This window comes from Eupeodes corollae, chromosome 2, assembly GCF_945859685.1.
Source record: "Eupeodes corollae chromosome 2, idEupCoro1.1, whole genome shotgun sequence".
Lineage (NCBI taxonomy): Eukaryota > Metazoa > Arthropoda > Insecta > Diptera > Syrphidae > Eupeodes > Eupeodes corollae.
This window is the reverse complement of record NC_079148.1, coordinates 123,573,933-123,596,486: the sequence shown is the minus strand read 5'-3', so window position 1 is coordinate 123,596,486 and position 22,554 is coordinate 123,573,933. Positions and strand designations below refer to the sequence as shown.

The 22,554-nt window shown below is 27.2% G+C and overlaps 1 protein-coding gene across 2 annotated transcripts in view; it reads right to left on the bottom strand.

The window, feature by feature from the left end:
• LOC129946277 (calcium-binding protein E63-1) overlaps positions 1-22,554 on the bottom strand; it is a 435,397-nt gene that overhangs the window by 402,246 nt on the left and 10,597 nt on the right. For both annotated transcript variants that reach the window (XM_056056412.1, XM_056056410.1), the window contains exons 2-3: positions 5,553-5,591; positions 5,409-5,448 (exon numbers count right to left, since the gene is read on the bottom strand). In XM_056056412.1, coding sequence (XP_055912387.1) covers positions 5,409-5,448; positions 5,553-5,591 — 79 coding nt within the window. The remainder of the gene's footprint in view (positions 1-5,408; positions 5,449-5,552; positions 5,592-22,554) is intronic.

The window sequence follows — 22,554 nt, the reverse complement described above, 5'->3', positions numbered from 1 at the left end:
TTTTCCTTTTCAAAGTAAGTTCATAGTAAGTGCATTTACATGATGTAGGTAAAGTACCTACGATATCATATAGTAGTTGAGGTATTATCGATTTTTTATCCGCTATTATATTCTTTAGCAACAACCTGTAGCATTATGTGCTCTTCTTAATTCTCTACACAAAAACCCTCATTTTCCTATAATGTAGGTATAATATTCTTAAGGGCAAAAAACAACAACAAGAAAACATAGAGTATATTAAAAAAAAAAAAAAAGAAAGACTTTTATAATACGAGTACTAGTAAAATATTTCTATTATACTCCCCGGAAGAAAGCAACCTTAATCATCTCGTTCTGATTTTTTCCTGCTTATATTTTTTGTTGTATAATACTTTCAGCACATTACCCTCTTGAGTTTTCTAATATTTGCACATGATGTGACAGCATTGTTGACCTGGAGGCTTTTGTTTTTTTTTTAACTTAGATGAAAATAATATCAATGTCAAGGAGGGTAATTATTATGAAGAAGTAAGATTATAATCATTCATTATTAAATATTAAATTTGTTTGTAGTGAAATATGTGCAGGTATAGTAAATGTACTTAATACTTTTAAAGTTTAGACACGCAATCACCTTTGACAGATAAAATACTTAAACAAATGCCAATAGTGGCTCAAAATTATAAACAATCTTTTGTTAAGTGATTAGATTAGAGGTATTATATCAACATTTTAATTCTTTTACTTTGCCTGTCTTTAATTAAAAAAGGTGCATTCAGACACTTCCAAACAGTGACAGTTCCTACGAAAAAAGAGGCTTTAAGGGTTTGTAGGTTTTTGTGTCTTGTTAAAAAAGTTGTCAGTTGAATTCATCTAAAAAAATTAAAATTAACAACAATATTTTGCATACGATGAAATACTCTAATTTTAAAATCTATTTCTGTAAACGAGAAGCAATTTTTACAATTTAAGAAGCATCTGCATATTATTTTTTGTAGATTTTAACCAAACACAGTCTTCTATTTAATTCTCTGACATCGCAAAACATAAAATGGTCAATTTAGATTCAATTATGACAACTGCAATAAGATTCTAACAATTGCCACTTTAAATTTTGAAATACTTGAAACATTACAAAATGAGCTTTATTCTTTTCTGAATTGAAAACAGATGCTTTAATGCACTTCAAGTCTAACCTTTCAAAGATAAGATCAATTAAATCAAGTTTAACAACTGTTACCCATGTACCTAGACTCTTCTATAAAGAAAATAGGAAATATCCCAATAGAGCGGATTGTAAATAGTTAGAAATTGTTAATATCGTTTATGACAATACTATTCCTATTGGAATCTTTAATATTTGTCTTCTATAAATAAGTACAAAGTTCTTCGAAAATCCAATATCTCTCCAAAAAGAAGACATTATTCTTCTTTATTAATTTATCTTGAGAATCAGAAAAAAACATTATCCAGACATTCTTGTGTCATTTTTTTTTATATCGCAAGTGTGTTTTATTAACCACGTGCGGAAAATCTCTCATCGATGAGTATAAGCATGATTTATCATTATTGATTAATGAGTGTTTTTTTTTTGTTTGATTATACATAAACGCACAGTTTTAACTGTAATCGAAATCAAGAATTTTTCTGCCTGATGTTTTATTTTTAATCCAATTTGATTTTCTCCGAATGATATAAACACTCTTAAAGTTATACTTTTTTATTTTGAAATTCTATGAAAAAGTGTATTTTGTTCAGAATTCGAAAAATCTTTTGTTGTTTTGTTTGGAGTTGATGGTAGGTATATTAATGATTTCTACTGAAAAAATGACAAACACCACAGACACACATTGGTGTTTTATCAATGGGTTATTTTTTTGTGAAATACAAAATATCTTTCTTTACAAATGAAATATTTGTGTTGAAAAATCAATGAGAAAATAAATAATATGAAAACATTGAATAGAAATTTTCATGAAACATAAAATGAATGATGTAATTTTTTTTAAATTATTTAACAAATTCAAATGTTCCAGTTTAATAATTCAAAACATATCCCTATTTGAAACCACGACAGATAATTTTTTTTATAATAGTAGCGTTTAATTAAAGCAAAATGCATTCGACTAAAAAACGTTCCTGAATAGGATTTTATTTTGATTGTCATTTTTTGCAGCTTTTTAACCCACTTCTTTTACTATAGGGTTGTAAACATCAGCAAACAAACAATCACTCAGTACCTTTGTTACATTCAACTTGTATAACAATCAATAATTGCTCGCAAACCAGAAGAATAAAATAAAATTTTAAAAAAATATCAAGTATACGCCACGGTAAACAAAAAGTAGTGTTAGGTGTTTTACATTGAATTTTATATTTTTTCTAAAAAACTACTGAGTTTTTTAATGTAAAAACTCTTAAATGTTTCACTTTTTCTATGAACATTAAATTTAATAAGTCTAGGAGGGGTAAATTTTAGAAAAAAGAACAAATCCTGAATTGTTAAAGGAACATTAATGCTACATTCGTTACTAGAATCATTAAGTTACTACCTTGAAATTACAATTTTATAAGTTATCATACATTTTTTCTAATATTATAAGATATATATTAACGGATTATCCATTTTGCGGTTTGAAAAGTATAGTGCTGGAATTCGACTTCTGTCAAAGTAATTTGTTAAACAGTTGAAAATGTGACATTTACGAAAATGGATTGCTTAAGCGATACTTAAGACATTTATTGTTAAAACCTACCACAAAAATTGTGAATCTGCTACAGCAGTGCCTTAAGAGAAAATGGTGTTCGAAATCGTCTAACTAAAAAATTGTCAAAATTGTAAAGAAATTTGAAGGGAGTAGATTGGTTACAGATATTGTAAGACTTGTGCATCATTGTTTCGCTCGTATCACTGAAAATATTGCTGTTTTAAGTGAAAGTGTCAATATGAAGACCCAAATGTGTTAATTCCCCGTCGTTCTTAGGAATAAGGACTGTCTTCATTCACAACTTCATAGATTATTCGAATGGATGCTTGATCAACAGGCGCTAGACGGTGATTTTTTGAATGAAATTTTCTTAAGCGACGTAGCACATTTCTCACTCGGTGTCGGTGGGTATTTTAATAAACAAAATGTTCCTATTTTAGATTTTGAGAATCCTCAAGTAATTTAAGAGAGGCTTTCACATCCACAAAAAGTCACTGTTTGGTGCGCTCTTTAGTCGGGAGGTGTGTTTGGACCTTACTTCCTCGAAAAAAACGATGGAACTAATGTCACCTTCAATTCGTAGCGTTATGGTCATATGATAACCGATTTTGTTTTTGCTATTGAAGAATACGACTTAGCAAATATGAGGTTTCAACAAGATGTAACTTCCCATCACGTCTGTCGATTTGTTTTTCATAAAAGGATTGTAGGTTATCGAGTTTTGTTAAAAAAGTTGTTAGTTAAATTATTTTAAAGAAATTAAAAACTACCAAAAATATTTTGCATATGACAAAATAGTTTGATTTCTAAACCTATTTTTGTGAACCAGATTTTTAGTCAATAACCAAATTTTACCAATTTTATTTCTTATATGAACAAATACAATTGTATGAAGGAAATTACTTTGAAGTCAATATCTTCAATTGTTCACGAGATAACGAGAATCGAACATCAATTTTTACCAAATTTGCTAACTTTTTTGTAGAATTTATTTTAAGCTATTTTTTATGAAAAAACATACTATTGAATATTTATTGAAATGTCGAAAACAATATTTTCTGTGAGATACAATTAGTTTGAAGTCAATATTTTAAATTTTTTTAAAAAATATTTGAGTCGAAAGTAAAATTTTACCAACTTTTAGTAATGTTTTTAATTTTTGTAAAAATTAATTTTAAGCCCATGCCCGTGTTTTTTAGCATTCTCTAAATATTATAGTAGGAATTTCCCAAGAAAACCCATCGGCATAAATTGCACATGTAGTAGGCAAGTTATTCTTATATGGTGCTGAACTATTCAGTTCTTCGTTGTTTAACACGAATCAGACTATCTTACTTATCTTAGGAAACATCAAAACACCATTTGCATTTTAGAAACTGCTGTCAAACAGTCATTTTTAAATCGGTGGAAACACCAAAAAGATTTATTTAATATAAAGTGATCAAATTTTGGTGGAAACATTGCAAAACTTTATTATCTTTTCTATTGTTTTCTCTTGCAAAATAAGCCCAATTAGTAAATTTTCATTAACAAAACTAAATAATATCAACAGCAACAGATTGATTTTTTCCATAAAGTAAAACACATGATTCCAAATGCACAACTTAACGAACACAGCCATCGAGATACAAATGCAGTATCAATCGTTCCAACATTTGAGAACGATATCACACAAGATCCATTCGAGACTCGTATAAATGTCAAAAATCCATCCGTAGAAGATTCTACTTTAACTTTTATCGGTAGTATTCATATTGCAGATATTACTTTTGATATTCGTGTATATTTCTGCATTTTTATCTGAAATACTAAATTTATTTGAAGCCGATATCTCTACTGATTCTTGAGATATGGACGACGAAAAAATCTTCCCGAATGTGTACACTCGCACGCACAGACATAGCTCTAAAAATCTTTTAGTTAGACTCTAGGGACTTTTAAACGTCTTTAAAAATGTCAAAATTTTTCATTCGAAAAATAGGACCTATTACAATAACTTCCTATGGAATGTTAAAAAATAGATATAAGTACAATGTATATTAAATTGCAGCACCTTAGACTTGTGTTAGTATAAACACAAAAGCCTCATTGTCATAGGCTTTGTAAGTCACTAAAGTCAGTGGCTCATGCTGACATGAAAGTTGCGCTTGATCGTTATTGAATCCAAAAGTTTAAATTTTTTTTGCAAACCCAAACTATTCCCATTGGACCAACAAATTTCAAACGAAAAGCACACAATCACATGCAATTTGGTGTTCATATTCTTAGCAGCAATAGAATATTTTTGACACTTGTTTGAAAACATTCACAAAACCACTTTTATATTATCTTTTCAAACTCTTCCAATTATTCTATTCCCCGAGAACGTCAAAATCTAATTAATTCCAAAACACAAAAAGTTGGCGATAACTTTAATGAGTCAGTGTTTTTTTTATATTAATAAATTAGTTTGTTCAACATTATATTGAAAACTTGTTAAAATTTAACTATTTTTGACTTATTTTATATCGTGGTAAAAACTTTTACTTCCAAAACTAAAATTCGTCAGCAACAAAAAAAAAAACAAACAACAAAATATCCTTTTCATATTCCGAACAATAGAAGCCCGATGTATATAATTTTTATTTTATTTTCCTCAATTTATTTTTATTTTCAAAAAACAGCATCAGTTTTATAACTTTGAAGTGAAATACAAAATAAATACACATAAACATCACTCACCTTTAAGTTCCACTTCGGTGAATGGTTTCTTTTTCACAGACTGAAAAATGAAAATAAATTAAAAATTAAATCCAAACAAATACAAAAAACAATCAATTTGAAAAATACGAGATCTAGGACAAGTGCATTTTCCAGTCTACTTACTTTGGGGGTACGTTTCCCCAGCAATGCTGTTCCCAGCATCTGGAAAAAAAAAAGAAAATTAAGAAATAATTATTGTTAAATCATTTTTTGTTCTTTTTCTTTTGAAAAGTTATTTAACTTTTTTATTTAAGCTATTTTAAAGGTCAAATGCTAAGAATTAACAAACAAAAATGTACAAACAAAGAAACAGGAAATATGAACTCTTGAAGGATATTCGTGTCAATCATAATTCATAAGCAATTAACAACACAAAACAAAACAATTTTCTTTTGCTTTTATGAACTAATTTTATAAAATCATATAGTCTGAGGAGTAGAGTTACACAGAAAACAACGTCTTCTTTAAAACATATTTTTCCTGGAATATTCGATTTTGCGGCTGTAAGTAATGAACTTAAAGTTTTGTATACAACTCCATCCCTTCGTCACCTTGAAGTTATAGCACATAATAAACACTTAAAGAAATTTCGACAAATTTTTAATTTAAGTAGATTGTTTTAACACGTACGATAAGTGTTCCTAAAGTTAAGATATCTTTTTTAGCAAGTACATTTCAGTAAGTACATTTCTGATATTTTTTCTAGTCCCTCTTACCTTTACAAATAAGTCACGCCTCGCCACTGCAAGCTTTACAACTTTTTTGAACTGTTTCACACAATTATTTAGGCCTTAGGCCTTACAAACAATTTACGAGTAATTTAAACAAAATACGATATTTAAAATTGCTTTATGTTTATAATTGAGAATACACAATTAATTTGCTAAAATAAACTTTACTCAAAAAAAAGACTCCTACAAAATTGTGGAACCGTATAAACCCAGACTATCTAATTTTCTGGGCTGTTTTTCAGATGTGATGAGGCGTTACAAACCCATAGTCTATTTTCGTCATTGTTACTTGCTATAAACTAACCGAGAAAATGTCACAAGTATTGCAAAATAAGATGAATTTGACAATATTGTGCCATAAAATTAATTTAAATTGATTTGTTTTTTTCTTTTGAGAAAAAAAAAAAGAGATTTGTTGCATTATTGTAATATATTCATATTCTTAATTCAATTCGTATATCGAATGCATCTGTTGGGAATTTATCTTATAAGACCAAAACGATTATAACATAAGTTTTCTAATATTATTCGAGAAGAATAAATGAATGCAATACAAGAAATGTGTGTTTTAGTTAAAAATAAACATTTGCGCGATGACAACTTTAATGTTAAGGCATAAGTTGATGTCTTTAATGATAAAGACGCTTTGACACATGTTTAAAATTAACAACATTTATTTTTTTGTTTTTTCTTCCTTATACGTAGGGAATATTTATGATTATATAGAAAATTATTTATTTATAGGACAACCCAAATTATATGATCTTTTATCTTGTTTTAATTATTGACATTTGTAATACTGGTAAATTAAATTAATTAAAATAAGCAATAAATGAAACGAAAATGATGAATTTATGAATGGGAAGAAAATTGGAGAATGCTTTGAGGTAAGAACTGCCAATAATTGTATCCTTATGCTTATGCTCAAATTTAGTTTTTTTTGCAATAATTATAGAATTTAAGGTTTATGACACAGCTTTACCGACATAGATTTCAATAGTGAGATTATTTTCAGTTAAGAGAAATAGTTTTTGGTTTAAGAAAAAATTAAACTCTAAAAATGCGTCTTATTTCGAAAACAAATTGTCGACTTTAGATAAGTCTAGTCAAATAGAGACGTTTATTTTTTAACGAACTTCTTCGAGAGTTTTCTCATTGAAAAATGAAAACGTAACTTTTGTGAATTTTTAACTTCCCATAGGAAGTTATTGTAATTGGTCCGATTTGTCAAATTGAAAATTTTGGCATTTCTCGATTTTTAGAAAGATGTCTGTGCGTCCGTGTTCGTACGTCCGTACGTTCGCGACGTTTTTTTCGTCCTCCATAGCTCAAGAACCAGAAGAGATATCGATTTCAAATAAATTTTTTTCTACAGATAATAAGACAGAAAGATGCAGAAAGGGCTCTCAAGAAAATTGCGTGGGTGGTTTTTTTACCATAGCAGTTTAAAAAAAGGTAAAAAAATTGGTTAACCCTAAATATCCCATGAACCAATGACGCTAGAGACTTGAATTAAAATTAATATTATGTATTGTATCGTAATACAAAACAAGTATATTTTTGGAAAAAATCCAATTAACGGTTTTTTTTATAAATCAAAAAAACTGAAAAAAAAATTGTCACCTCGAAAATTTTACGACCAAAATATGATTCCACCCCCAAAACAATTTTGTGCAACGAAGAATGATGTTTTTGACATCTGATAAAATTTTAAGAAAAATCTAATTGACAGTTTTTTTTATAAAAAATAAAAACCTAAAAAAATAATAAAAGTTGGTAAAAATTGATTTTCGACTAAAATATTTTTACAAAATTTTAAGATATTTTTTAATTTAATTTTTTTAATTTAATTTTTTCTTTAAAAAAATATTATATATATATGTTGTCAACATTCAGTAAAATTTTGAAAAAAATCGAATTGACAGTTTTTTTACAAAAAATAAAAACCTAAAAAAATATATAAAACTTGGTAAAAATTTACTTTCGACTCAAATAGCTTTTCAAAAATTTAAAATATTGGCTTTAAACTTATATTATTTCACAGAAAATATTGTTTTCGATATTCAGTAATTTTAATATAAATATCCAATAGTCAGTTTTTTCATAAAAAATAAAATCTACAAAAAATAGTACGCAAATTTGGTAAAAATTGATACGAGTACATATAGACAAGCTTTTAAGCAAGACAAATGGACAGACGGGATGGGTAGTTATCGGTGTGGGTTGCATCCCAGCCTCTTTTTTCATTTAAGTATTGATCATTTTAATGAAATTAAATTTTAAAGTATATATTGTAACGTGGTACCAAACATATATACACATATTTTCGAAAAAAATTAAATTGACATTTTTTTTTATAAATAAAAAAAAATAAAAATTAAATTTTTCACCTCGAAAATTTTAAGAATACAAAATGGTTTTATCTCCAAAACAATTTTGCTTTAGCGTTGCGATATAATTTTGATAAAAATCAAATTGACAGTTTTTTTTTTATAAAAAATAAAAACCTAAAAAAAAACATTACTCAAAGTTTGTAAAAATTGAATTTCGACTCAAATATCTTTTAAATATTTTGCGATTATTGCTTCCAACTAATTTTAACTTATAAGAAATATTGTTTTTAACATTCAGTAAAAATTTTGAAAAAAATCGAATTGACAGTTTTTTTTTTACAAAAAATAAAACCTAAAAAAAGAATTAACAAAAATTGTTAAAAATTGATTTTTTATTCAAATATCTTTTCAAAAATTTGAGGCTATTGCTTTCAACTAATTTTAACTTATAAGAAATATTGTTTGAAATATTCGCAAAAATTTTGAGAACAATCGAATTGACAGTTTTTATACAAAAATAAAAACCTAAACTAAAAAATCAATAAAAGTTGGTAAAAATTTATTTTCGACTCAAATACCTTTTCAAAACTTTGAGATATTAGCTTTCAACTAATGTTTTCTTATAAGAAATATTGTTTACAATATTCAGAAAAATGTTGAGACAAATTGAATTAACAATTTTTTTACAAAAAATAAAAACTTAAAAAAGATGTATAAGATTTGGTAAAAATTGATTTTCGACCCAAATACCTTTTCAAAACTTTGAGATATTGGCCTTACACTACCTATATCTTTTAAAAAATATTGTTGCCAACTTTCAGTAAAATTTTGAGAATAATATAATTGACAGTTTTTTACAAAAAATAAAAATCTAACAAGAAAACAATACTAAAACTTGGTAAAAATTTACTTTCGACTTATTGTTTTCGATATTCAAATTTTTTTTTATAAACATACAAAAGTCCGTTTTTTCATAAAAAAAATTGTACGCAAATTGGTAAAAATTGATGTTCGGTTCTTGATATTTCTCAAATTAATTTCATTTATCCAATTTGTAAAAATTTAAGAAATGCTACTCGACTAAAAATCAATTTAACAAAACTAGATTTTCAAACTAAACTATTTCTTTATATAAAAATATTGTTGGTAGTTTTAAAATTTATAAGAATAATTCAACTAACAACTTTTTTAACTCAACACAAAAACCTAAAAACTTTTAAGCATGAAGCATCAGTGTGGGTTGCATCCCAACCTCTTTTTTTTAATGAATTTAGTTTTTAACATTATTATGTGATAATAAACTTTCTTTCAAATTAAGGCTTGCAAAGTTCACATTAATAAAGTCTAAGAAAATAATTATTGTATTATATTCTATTTCTGTAATTATTCTGATGATAAGATTGTGTTGTTTTATGTCACGGAAGATAATTTGATTATTATAATTTCTTAAAATATACTACAAATAAATCTACATCTGAAAAATTTGAAAGCAATTATTTAATTTATTGACAATTAACAAAATGTATTTTTGTTAATTGAAAATGATTTAATTGTATAAAATTTTCAAGTTCGAACAATGCATTTCAAATTGAAATGTCTTTATTTTATAATTTACGATCGATCTTTTGAGCTTTCATCATTGTCATTTTATAGTAAAGTTGTTTCAAATAATTGTTAAACATTTAAATTAACTTTTAAACTGTTAATTAGATATTTCTAATAAATCAAATGAAGAAAATATTAAATACTGTATCTACATAAAAGTTTTACGATGGTGTTAGTTTGTAGCTTTAGGTTAGTCATTCGAAAATATAGCGTTGATTCATATGTTTTTAACTTTTATAAGTAGTACAAAATATTAAAAAAAAAGAAGTGAAAGGTATTTTAAACTTCGTGCAATATAACACTTAACGATAATGGCGTCAACTTTTATATTTATGTAGGTTGAAAGTTGAATAAATGATTCACTGGTTCAAACCAGACGAAATCAATTAATCTTTGTGAAAAATTAACAAATTATTTGTTGTTAAGATGTAATAAAAAATAATAATCGTTCATAATTATAAGATAAGATAAAAATTAACATATGTAGGTGTCTATATGAACTGTCGAATTAATAAATATAATTGACTAATTTATCAAAATATTAAGTTCATTTTGCTCATCATAATTACAAGAGGAGCTAAAGCGTGTCGTGTAAATTGTTTCTTTATTGATATCGATTATCAAAACGTTACGTTATAAGTTTACAAAAAAAAACTTATTAACTTCCCATAGGAAGTTATTGTAATGGGTCCGATTTGTCAAATTGAAAATTTTGACATTTCTCGAAGTTTCAAAGTCCCTAGAGTCGAAATAAAAGATTTTTAGAAAGATGTCTGTGCGTGCGTGTGTACGTACGTTTGTACGTCCGTACGTCCGTACGTCCGTACGTCCGTACGTCCGTACGTCCGTACGTTCGCGACGTTTTTTTCGTTGTCCATAGCTCAAGAACCAGAAGAGATATCGACTTCAAATAAATTTTGTTATACAGATAATAAGGCAGAAAGATGCAGAAAGGGCTCTCAAGAAAATTGCGTGGGTGGTTTTTTTACCATAGCAGTTTAAAAAAAAGGTGAAAATTTTGGTTAACCCCAAATATCTTACGAACCAAAAACGCTAGAGACTTGAATTAAATTTTATATAATAGATTGTAACGTGATACCAAACAGGTATATTTTTTGAAAAAAAATCAATATAACGGTTTTTTTTTTAAATAAATAAAACTGAAAAAAAAATTTGTCACCACCAAAATTTTACGACTGAAATATGATTTTATCTCTAAAACAATTTTGTGCAACGAAGAATAATGTTTTTGACATCTGAGAAAATTTTAAGAAAAATCTAATTGACAGTTTTTTTATAAAAAATAAAAATCTAAAAAACACATTACTCAAAGTTCGTAAAAATTGAATATCGATTCAAATATCTTTTCAAAAACTTGAGATTAAGGCTTCAAACTTATTTTATCTTATAAGAAATATTGTTTTCAACATTCTGAAAAATTTTGAAAAAAATCGAATTGACAGTTTTTTTACAAAAAATAAAAACCTAAAAAAATAATTTATAAAAGTTGGTAAAAATTGATTTTCGACTCAAATATCTTTTCAAAACTTTGAGATATTGGCTTTAATTTACTTTTATCTTTCAAAAAATCTTGTTGTCAACATTCAGTTAAAGTTTGAAAAAAATCGAATTGACAGTTTTTTAACAAAAAATAAAAACCTAAAAAAATAATTTATAAAAGTTGGTAAAAATTGATTTTCGACTCAAATATCTTTTCAAAACTTTGAGATATTGGCTTTTATTTACTTTTATCTTTCAAAAAATGTTGTTGTCAACATTCAGTTAAAGTTTGAAAAAAATCGAATTGACAGTTTTTTTTACAAAAAATAAAAACCTAAAAAAAAATGTATAAAATTTGGTAAAAATTGATTTTCGACTCAAATATCTTTTCAAAACTTTGAGATATTGGCTTTTATTTACTTTTATCTTTCAAAAAATCTTGTTGTCAACATTCAGTTAAAGTTTGAAAAAAATCGAATTGACAGTTTTTTTACAAAAAATAAAAACCTAAAATAAATGTATAAAAGTTGGTAAAAATTGATTTTCGACTCAAATATCTCTTTAAAAATTTTAAGTATTGGCTTTAAAGTAATTTTATGTCATAAGAAATACTGTTGGTAAAATTTTTAAATAATCGAAGTGCCAGTTTTTTTTACAAAAAATAAAACTCTAAAATAAAAACAATACTAAAACTTCGTAAAAATTTACTTTCGACTCAAATAGCTTTTCAAAACTTAAAAATATTATCTTGAAACTTATTTTATTTCACAGAAAATATTGTTTTCGATATTAAGTAATTTTTATATAAAAATCCAACAGTCCGTTTTTTCATATAAAAAATAAAATCTACAAAAAGAGTACACACATTTGGTAAAAATTGATACGAGTACATAAAGACAAACTTTTAAGCAAGACAAATCGACAGACGGGATGGGAAGTTATCAGTGTGGGTCGCATCCCAGCCTCTTTTATTTATTTTAATATTATCACGAAAGTTAAGAGTATAACGATTTTAAGACCTTAACTCATAATTTAAATTTCTTAATATTAGTAGAGGGTTTTCCAATAAGAACCTAAGTTTTGATATCAAACAAAAATGGTGTGCACGGCTGAGCAATACGAACTTGCTCCTGTATTAAAAGCCTATTTACGAATAGTACTTATATTTTAAAATTAAAAATGTACATATAAGTTAAATTTGTCTTCAAAAAATTAAAATGCCATTTAATTTATCAAAAAAAATGTATTTATTGAAGTTTTTTTATAATTTATTTTGTATATATACAATTTTCCAGTTTCTTCTTACAAATATTTTTGTAATGTTGTTTTTAGTGCTTATAAATATACGTTTTACATTACAACTTAGTTGAACAATGTTGAAGCATTTTCGGGATATCAAATTTTGTAAAAAAAAAAATTAATATTTTCTTTAAAATCCACAGAAAAAAAAAAAAACAAATTATTTAGGCAGTATAAGATTTGTTAAATCGAATCATTAGTTTTTGAGAGAACTTAAACGCAAAATAACGATTCTATGGGGAAGCAATACAAAAACATATAATTATTATTAAAAAACAATTAAAGAAAATTTAATTAAAAAAAATCATTTCGTTTTTGAGAAATTTTGAATTTTTGACTAACAAATTTGTATGGGGACTACTGTTATTGTTGGTCTTAACAAAACAGAAACCAAATGATTTTTTGACTGTATTGACGTGGACAGATCGACAGACGACGGAATCGGGGGCCAACTTTCTTTTTGACTTTTCTACGATCGTTATGTCATGTTTTATTAAAATCTAGAGTTCGAATTTTTTTCAAAAATAATTCTTGCTCTATAGTTTCTATATATCTCAGGTATAAAAGATTCTAAATGTATTTAATCAACATTGTAGTAATGGAGCAGTTTTTATCTGTTAAGAGAGAAATGACAAGTACATGCTATTCAAAATTGCAAAACTTTAAAAAATTTTCTGTATTTTTAGATTTAAAAATGTAACTGCAATACAAATTTGAATGCTATTTCGTTTTTCAATAATACATTAATTTATCAAAATTTTTAAAGCGTTTTTTTTAAATAATTGTGTATGTTAACTTGGGTGGCGCAACAGTCCGTTGTGAAGGGCCTAATGACTTACAACTCTCAACCATTCGTGTGTGCGAGTACTGTTGTCAGTACGGTACTACCTTAATACCACGGGTACTACCTTAATTGTGTATGTATATTTTTGTATTTTGAGTTTAAAAATATTTAAGTTTGCCGATATTTAGAGCTTATTAATATACTTTTTTCAGTTCAATTTCGTAAATGATGACCTTTTTTCAAATTACCGAATTTCGAACAAAAAGTTTAATATTTTTTTTAAATCATTATTAAGACAATATAAAAGCTTGTGCAGGGAAAATTATTAAAATCGGTTTATTAGCTCTTGAGAAAATTTAGAAACAAAATAACGGCTGTATGTTAGATACCCTCCGGGAGCAAAACAAAAATATTTTTAGGGTATGGGTCGAAATGCTGTATTTTAAAATACTCTATGGTCAATTTTCTGATTATACTTTATATTCATAATACTTTGTGGTTAATATGCTGTATTGTCAAAATACTGTTATTCATAATACTGTAAAATACTGGAAATTTTGACAGATCAATTAGTTTTGTGCATTTGTTTTTATTTTGTCTAAGAAAGAATCTTACATTTATTTTGTCTTAGTTTTTATTAATTCAAAGACTTCTTAAGCACTCTGAAAAAGTTTCAAATATGTTTGAAAAAATTTTCAAAAATGCTTTCGAAGTAGCAAACTCCTGTCAAACGCCTGAGTCATTCAATTAGTCTTTGGGTCTCTGAAGATGAAATCATTCAAAAAGCATCAGAACTTGATGTTTCTTATAGCCTTCTTATATTTAAAAAAAATGCCCATCCCATTTATGATATCCTCTTCATGTTCTTTTTAATGAATCGCTAAAATCTTCAATTTTTCCTGAAATTTGGAAGAATTCGTTCATAACACCGATACATAAAAAGGGTAGGTAGTAAAAATGAAATACAAAACTATCGTCCCATTGCAAAACTGTTCGTCACCACTTGGTTTTTTTAGTCTATTATTTGTAAAGTCATATCGTTTAATTGTAAGTCTATAATTTGTGACAGTCAACATGGTTTTGTTGTTCTTTTTTAGATTCGTTTGAAAAACGGAAAAAAGTTGACTGTGTCTTCATAAACTTCAGTAAGGCCTTTGATAAATTGTGCCATAAATCTTTAACTTCCAAACTTAAATCTCAAGGCTTTAACGATAAATTTGTTAGTTGGGTTTGGTCGTACTTATATAATAGATCATACAGCGTAGTTTTTAGGAATGAGCGGTCATCATATTTGTATACAAACTCTGGCGTACCACAAGGTAGCCACTTAGGACCTTTACTGTTTATTTTGTACGTTAACGACTTACCTTCTATTATAAAACACTCATCTGTTTTAATTACGTTTATGACATTCAAATTTTCAAACGTATTGACTCACTTGACGACTGTTTACTCCTACAAGATGATCTAAACAGTTTTCGCGAATGGTGTTTTATAAATAAGCTTTTACTAAAAACTCTACTTTCTCTGACCTAGGTATTATTCTTGACTCAAAATTAACTTTTACAAATCATAATGACTAAAGCATTAAAAAAGCAAATTAGACACTCGGATTTATAAAACGGTTTTCACATGATTTTCGCAACCCTTATATTCTTAAACTTCATTTGTAAGACCAATATTGGAATATGACTGCATAATTTGGGCTCCCTTTTATTCAGTCCATATAAGCAGAATAGAAGGAGTACAAAGAAGATTCATGCGCTTCTACCTCCGTATCTTCCCATGGTTCAATAGGCTCAAACTTTTACCCTACAATCATAGGCTCACGCTCATAAATCTTCCAACGCTCTTTAAACACAGAGAGTACATTTAGCTGTGCTTTATTATTATATTAATCAATGGGTCAGTCGTATCACCATCAATTTTGGAACAGTTAACCTTTACTTATAGCCGTTCAAGTATTAGAAGACAAGTTCCTTTACGTCCTATACCATCAGATCGAACTATGACAAAAACAGTCCCCCCAACCAATTGATTTCAGTCTACAACAAGCATTACTTTTTGTTATAATCTGTAAGCGATGACTTTAAAAGTAAAACATTTAAAGTAAATTTTTCAATACTTCAGTTTAGCTTCTTTTTTTTTGCAAATTGCTTAAAGCATTATAAATCTATTAATCTAAGAATTAATGTAATATTAGAGATTTTTTGCGAATGCACTACTTGCCACATATTAGTACCCGTGGCATGATTGTTGCGCCCTCTTATATATTTATTTTTATTTATTATTATTATGTACTTGTCATATTGTTCCTAAATGTCACAAGTAAAAAAAAGCTAAATATTAAAAAATTTGAAAAATTAATTTACACATCAAAAGATTTTTATAAACAAATATCTTATAATTTTTGTTTCAGTTAATTATAATAAGGTGTCAACAAATTTATTTGCATGCATAAATTAATTAAGCACGTGGTGATATTTTAAGTAATTAAGAATAAAACTAATGGATTTAGTCTGAAATTCAGCACACATGTTCTGAGGTTAAAACATTTTTATGTTTTTGTAAACAAAAAACAAATTATGGAATTATGGATTAGAAGGAACATTATAATTTCTCTTTCAAGGCTATCGAGTTGATATCAGTTAATTAAGCAAAATAATTATGTCTTAACATTGTTTGATTTAACAGAATTCCATTAAGCATATTAAACATAAGAAGATATACATTATGTATATGGATTATGTATTTATAAGAACGAGTGTATGTAGGAGTAAATTATACTCATGAAGAATTCGAAGAAGCCATAATAAAGGTGTTTAAGTAAGGGTTGCAGATATTACCTTTTGAGAAGACAATCTATAAAGCTTACAGTAAATTGTAAATAAAAGTCATGACCTTACCTAAAAATTTAGTGATATCAGTGATTTTTCGGAACTTAAAAATAAAATGCACAAAAACATAAGTTTGAAATTATTTTATACACATTGAAAAGACATTTCATTTAAAATACATATTACTCGAAAGCTCATAACCTTTTGGCATTTAACAAAAATTTTGTTCAATATGTAAAGAATCTCTTCTTGATCTCAATTGATGACAATCATTTTGCAAATTCACAAAAATTTAAGAGAAATAATTTGTTTACATTATATTCATAGCCAACGCGCATTTATTTTACATATGTACATATAAACATATTTGTATATCACAACAAAAAATTTATTTTTATCAACATTTATAGAAAAATTATAGAAGAAAAACAAATTTAACAAAAACAAAAAAAAAGTTAAATTAAAGCAATAAATCTCATGTGCTTTTGTGAGACTTTATCCATCGCATATACTTTTTGTCTGCAATACCGCTTTTGAAAATTACGCTGAAAATAAATCGATTGTCTTGCTGCTTTCGATTTTCAAAGTGCAACAAACAAATAAAGCTGATGTTTCGATTGTTAATGTCAAAAGTTTATGCAAATAACAACGACAGAGCCAACTTTCGGTCAGGAAAGTCATCGTCGTCGTCTCTCGTTCGTCCATAGTCCGCTGTCGGTCTTTGGCGGGTGACGCGAGGGTGGCATATGGCAGCTGGCGGAGCAGCGGTGGTGGTGATGGCGAGTGAAATGTATTTGATCAAAAATAGCTCATGGTGTGGCAGATTTTTCTTAGAACAAAATAATGTTGGCGAAATAATTTTTAAAATTGCTATAGCTATAGAAAGGTATTCGAAGAAATAAACAAATAAATTAAGACGTGTCTCAAGCTAAAATATTAGTTTGAAAGGTGAGACTGACGTGTGTGTGTGGTACAGCCTATCTTTTTTTTGCGAAGCTATCAAAGAAGAAATGTTTTCTTCAAGGCCTCGAATTTTGTTTTGAAATTTGACGCAAAATATTTGTTTAAATGTCTTTTATTCAATTAACTTGTTGTTCCGTGTTTTTAATTTATATATGATTTTAAGACAGTATAACATTTAATTCATATGTCAACTACTAATAGTTTCTTGTTTGTAATGATTTCAATAAGGCGTAGTTTGTATTGTCATTGGCTCCGCGTTGGGCGCCATCTATAAAACATTTGCCCAATCCCAATTTTCATGGGAAATTATAATGACTAAAATATACATTTAAAAATCCAAATGCCATTTTGCACCAACAATTCATTAATTGAGAACATGGTTAATTACTTCTTATATTTACGAACTATTAAAATAAAAAAAGGAAAAATTATGAAAATCAAGTGTCAAAAGCATTCATGGTCATGCTGCACTTATCATGTAACATATCAAAAACATCTAGAGTTTGTTAAGCTTAAGTTAAGTTTATATACATCAAAAGTTGTGCTATATTCATAAATTCAACATTGTGTTGTGAATTATAATTAGTTCAATTTAAAATTGAAAGATAAAAAAATATGCAAGGGCTATTAGGTTTCTTTTTGTACTTCTTCTAGTAAAATTTCGACCCTTCTGTTGTGAAGAATAACAATTGAAATTAAGAAAGAAAAGGCACAAATAACGAATTTTATGAATACGCTTAAATAAATTTATATTTTACTTAGCACTGGTAGAGGTCAACCTCAAAGCATGCATTGAATTGAAAATGATCCGGAACTAAGTACTTACAAAGGCATTTATAAAGCTTTTAGTTGGTATGAATGCGACTATTTTATTTTGTATTATTCTGTTGAAAAAATATTCCATGATGGAGGAATATTTATGTAGTTAAGAGGTTTTAGTTGTAATGTAAAAATGAGAGTAGAGTTATTGTTATAAAAATTATTAGAATCATATATAAAAATGCATCATTATCTTATTAAACGTCTCGACTCTCTAGATAGAATGTATTTTAGGCAGTAACAATATGCTAGCTTTATTCTTAACCCTAATGAAGCCTTATAAATATTTTTGTGTACTATACAGATATTTTAAATTCAAAATGCACTTAAACTCGATTCAAATAGAGTTTTAAGAGAATAAGTGATGTCAATTTGAATAGCCTGCTATTGAGGCAGCTTTCACTTTTGAAGCTATCATCTTTTGACATTTTGACAAGTTAAAGATCACGTCATTTCTAAAAGGCTGGGATGCGACCCATACTGATAACTTCCCACCCCGTCTGTAGATTTGTCATGCTTAACAGTTTATAGGGTTGGGTTAAAAAAGTTGTTAGTTGAATTATTCTTACAAATTTTAAAATTACAAACAATATTTTTCATATAAAGAAATAGTTTAGTTTGAAAATCTAGTTTTGTTAAATAGATTCTTAGTCGAAAAACAAATTTTTACCAATTTTAGTAGCATTTCTTAAAGTTGTAAAAATTATATGAATAAAATCAGTTTGAGAGATATCAAGAACCGAACATAAATTTTTACCAAATTTGCATTGTATTTTTTGTAGATTTTATTATCATTAGAAAAAACGAACTGTTGTATTTTTATATAAAAAATTATTGATTATCGAAAACAAATGAAGACAATATTTTTAATTTTTGAAAATCTATTTGAGTCGAAAGTACATTTTTACCAACTTTAAGTATTGTTTTTTTAAGTTTTTATTGTTCGTAAAAAACTGTGAATTAAATTTTTCTCAAAATTTTACTGAATGTGCATAACAATATTTTTTAAAAGTTAAAAGTAGTTTAAAGCCAATAACATCAAAGTTTTGCAAAGATATTTGAGTCGAAAATCAATTTTTACCAACTTATATTAATTTTTTTGTTGGTTCTTATTTTTCGTAAAAAAACTGTGAATTCGATTTTTTTCAAAAATTTACCAGATATTAAATCCGTTATTTTTCGTTGCACAAAATTAGTTTGGAGGCAAAATCATTTTATATTATATAAAATTTTCGAAGTGACATTTTTTTTTGATTTAAATAAAAAAGGGTTAATTGGATTTGTTCCAAAAATATATTTGTTTGGTATCACGTTACAATATATAATGTAAAATTTAAATCAAATCTCTAGCATCATTGGTTCGTGAGATATTTAGGGTTAACCAAAATGTTCACCTTTTATTTAAATTCCTATGGTAAAAAAACTACCCACTCAATTTTCTTGAGAGTCCTTTCTGTATCTTTCTGCATTATTACCTGTATAATAAAATTTATTTGAAGTCGATATCTCTTCTGGTTCTTGAGCTATGGACGACGAAAAAACGTCGCGAATGTACGGACGTACAAACGTTCGTACACGTACGCACATACATCTTTTAAAAATCTTTCATTTTGACTCTAGGGACCTAGAAACGTCGAGAAATGTCAACATTTTCAATTTGACAAATTAGAATTAGAAAATGGAACGATACACGTTTCAACAAAGTATTAAAATTGTTAAAACTCAAAATAATACGGATTTTAAATAAAAAATCATCGCTATTGATAGGGTTAATTTTCAGCTGGGTAGCAGCGTTAATTAGTCGAATTAAGTCTCGGAAAACCCAGGAATTATTTATGAAAGCCTCTCCATTCTCAATGTGTCACAATTTGGTGCGTATTTTGGGATGAAAGGCGTATTGAAGTTTAATTTTTTGAATATGAGGTTGGTACAACTTTTAAGTAGCATAACTAACGATTTTTATTTCTGAAAGAGAACAAAATTCCCGTTTTTAAAAAATCCCAAAAAAAAGTTTTAAAATCCCTTTTAAAATACCGATTTTTAAAATGCCGTCTTTTAAAATCCCTTTTGTTCAAAATCCCAATTAAATCCCGACAATACAATATAAAAAACGAGATTTTAAGAAACGGGAATATAAAAATCGGAATATCGAACTAAACACGTTTATTTCCAAAAACAGGTTCGGCAACATATTATGCTTGTGGAAGTGTTATACCCGAAAACTTTTACTACCTTTGATGGGTACGTATTCAAAATTACAAATTCTTAAAATTAAAGGGAAAATTAGAAACGATTGTTGGAATTTCCCGATATCAAATAATAAACTACTAAAAAAGCGTATAAGAAAATGCTTTACTAGGATCAGGTCGCTACCAAAATTTCGGTGCACGATCTTACAAGTGCGATCTTTTAAAAACTTCTGTATAGAATATCTAAAAAATGTTAAAAACAACTGATTTAAATCAATTTGAAACCTACATACAAACATATGCTCTGAAAAGATTTTGACAGCTACAGTAAGAGCATAAGAGGTGCTCTAATGGATTTACGCCCTTCAGGTTGTGATATAGCAAGGAGACTTAAGAAAGTAAGAAAGTTGTAAGGAATCATATTGCTGATCCACAAAAATATGGACAAAATCATATAAAGGTAGAAGGCAGACACAAGAACATTATGAGTAAAGCGAGTAATTCTACGGCCTCTCTAAAATTCCACTGTATCAGCTGTTAAATGGGGGCCAAAAGCTAGAATAACAACGGTTATATTAAACCTGCATAAAGGCAAGCACACAAGGGTCAAAGAATAAATTTAGTAAGGTAGCATGTTACTTGGAGGAGTGATTCGAAACACGTTATCCTTTCGGGTGAAAAAAAATTTAACATTGATCATTTTAGAAAGATATTGAAGCCGTACATCAGGTGTAATGGCGTGGGGAGCTTTGGTACAATCGAATTTTAGTTTTTGTCCAAGGGGAAAGGGGACAACTATTAATGTTTGCTGGACAAGTAATTTCCAAACAAAATTTTTGGACTTCTGCCTTAGATTTTCCAAAAAGACAATTCCCCAATTCGTAGAACTTTTATCATGGCATTATATTCACCACACATTATATGATTGAATACGTTTGTACGACAATTTGAAGACAAGTTTAATCCATACTTTTAAGTGATTCCTGGGTCCAACTTTTCTGTGATTATAAACTTCCCAGAAGAAGTTTTTGTAATGGGTCCGATTTGTCGAATTGAAAATTTTGACATTTCTCGACGTTTCAAGGTCACTAAAGTCCATTTTTAAAAGATTTTAAGAAAGATGTCTGATATTGCTTGTGTACGTACGTTGATACGTTCGTACGTTAGTACGCCCGTACGTTCCCGACGTTTTTTTCGTCGTCCATAGCTTAAGAACCGGTAGAGATATAGACTATAAATAAATTTTGTTGTACTGATAATAATGCAGAAAGATGTTGATGGGGCTCTCAAGAAAAAGGTGAACATTTTGCTTAACCGTAAATATCTCACGAACCAAAAACTCTAGAGACTTCAATTAAATTTTATATTATATATTGTAACGTGATACCAAACCAGTATATTTTTGGAAAAAAATCCAATCGTTTTTTTCATCAATCAAAAAAAAAATTTAAAAAAAATATTGTTTACTTCGAAAAATGTACGAACAAAAAACGATTTTATCTCCAAAACAATTTTGTGTAACGTTTTTAACATCTGGTAAAATTTTGAGAAAAATCAGTTGACAATTTTTTTTATAAAAAATAAAAATCTATAAAACAATATTACTCAAAGTTGGTAAAAATTGATTTTCGACTTAAATATCTTTTCGAAAATTTAAGATTATGGCTTCCAACTAATTTTATTTTATAAAAAATATTATTTTCAACATACGGTAAAATTTTGAGAAAAATCGACATGAAAATTTACTCAAATATCTATTCAATTTCTATTAAAAATATTTTCTTCAAACTTATTTTATCTAACAGAAAATATTGTTTTATAAAAATCCATCAGTCAGTTTTTTAATAAAAAAAAATAAAATCTACAAAAAAAATAGTACGCAAAATTGGAAAAAATTGATGTTCTATTTTTGATATCTCGTGAATGTTAGAAAATTTTGACTTCAAATTAATTTCATTCATCCAGTTTGTATTTTTTATATAAGAATAATGTATGTATATAAATATAGTATGTATGTATATAAATGTACATGAATCCACAAACCCCTTGCTTTGTTTCATCAAAT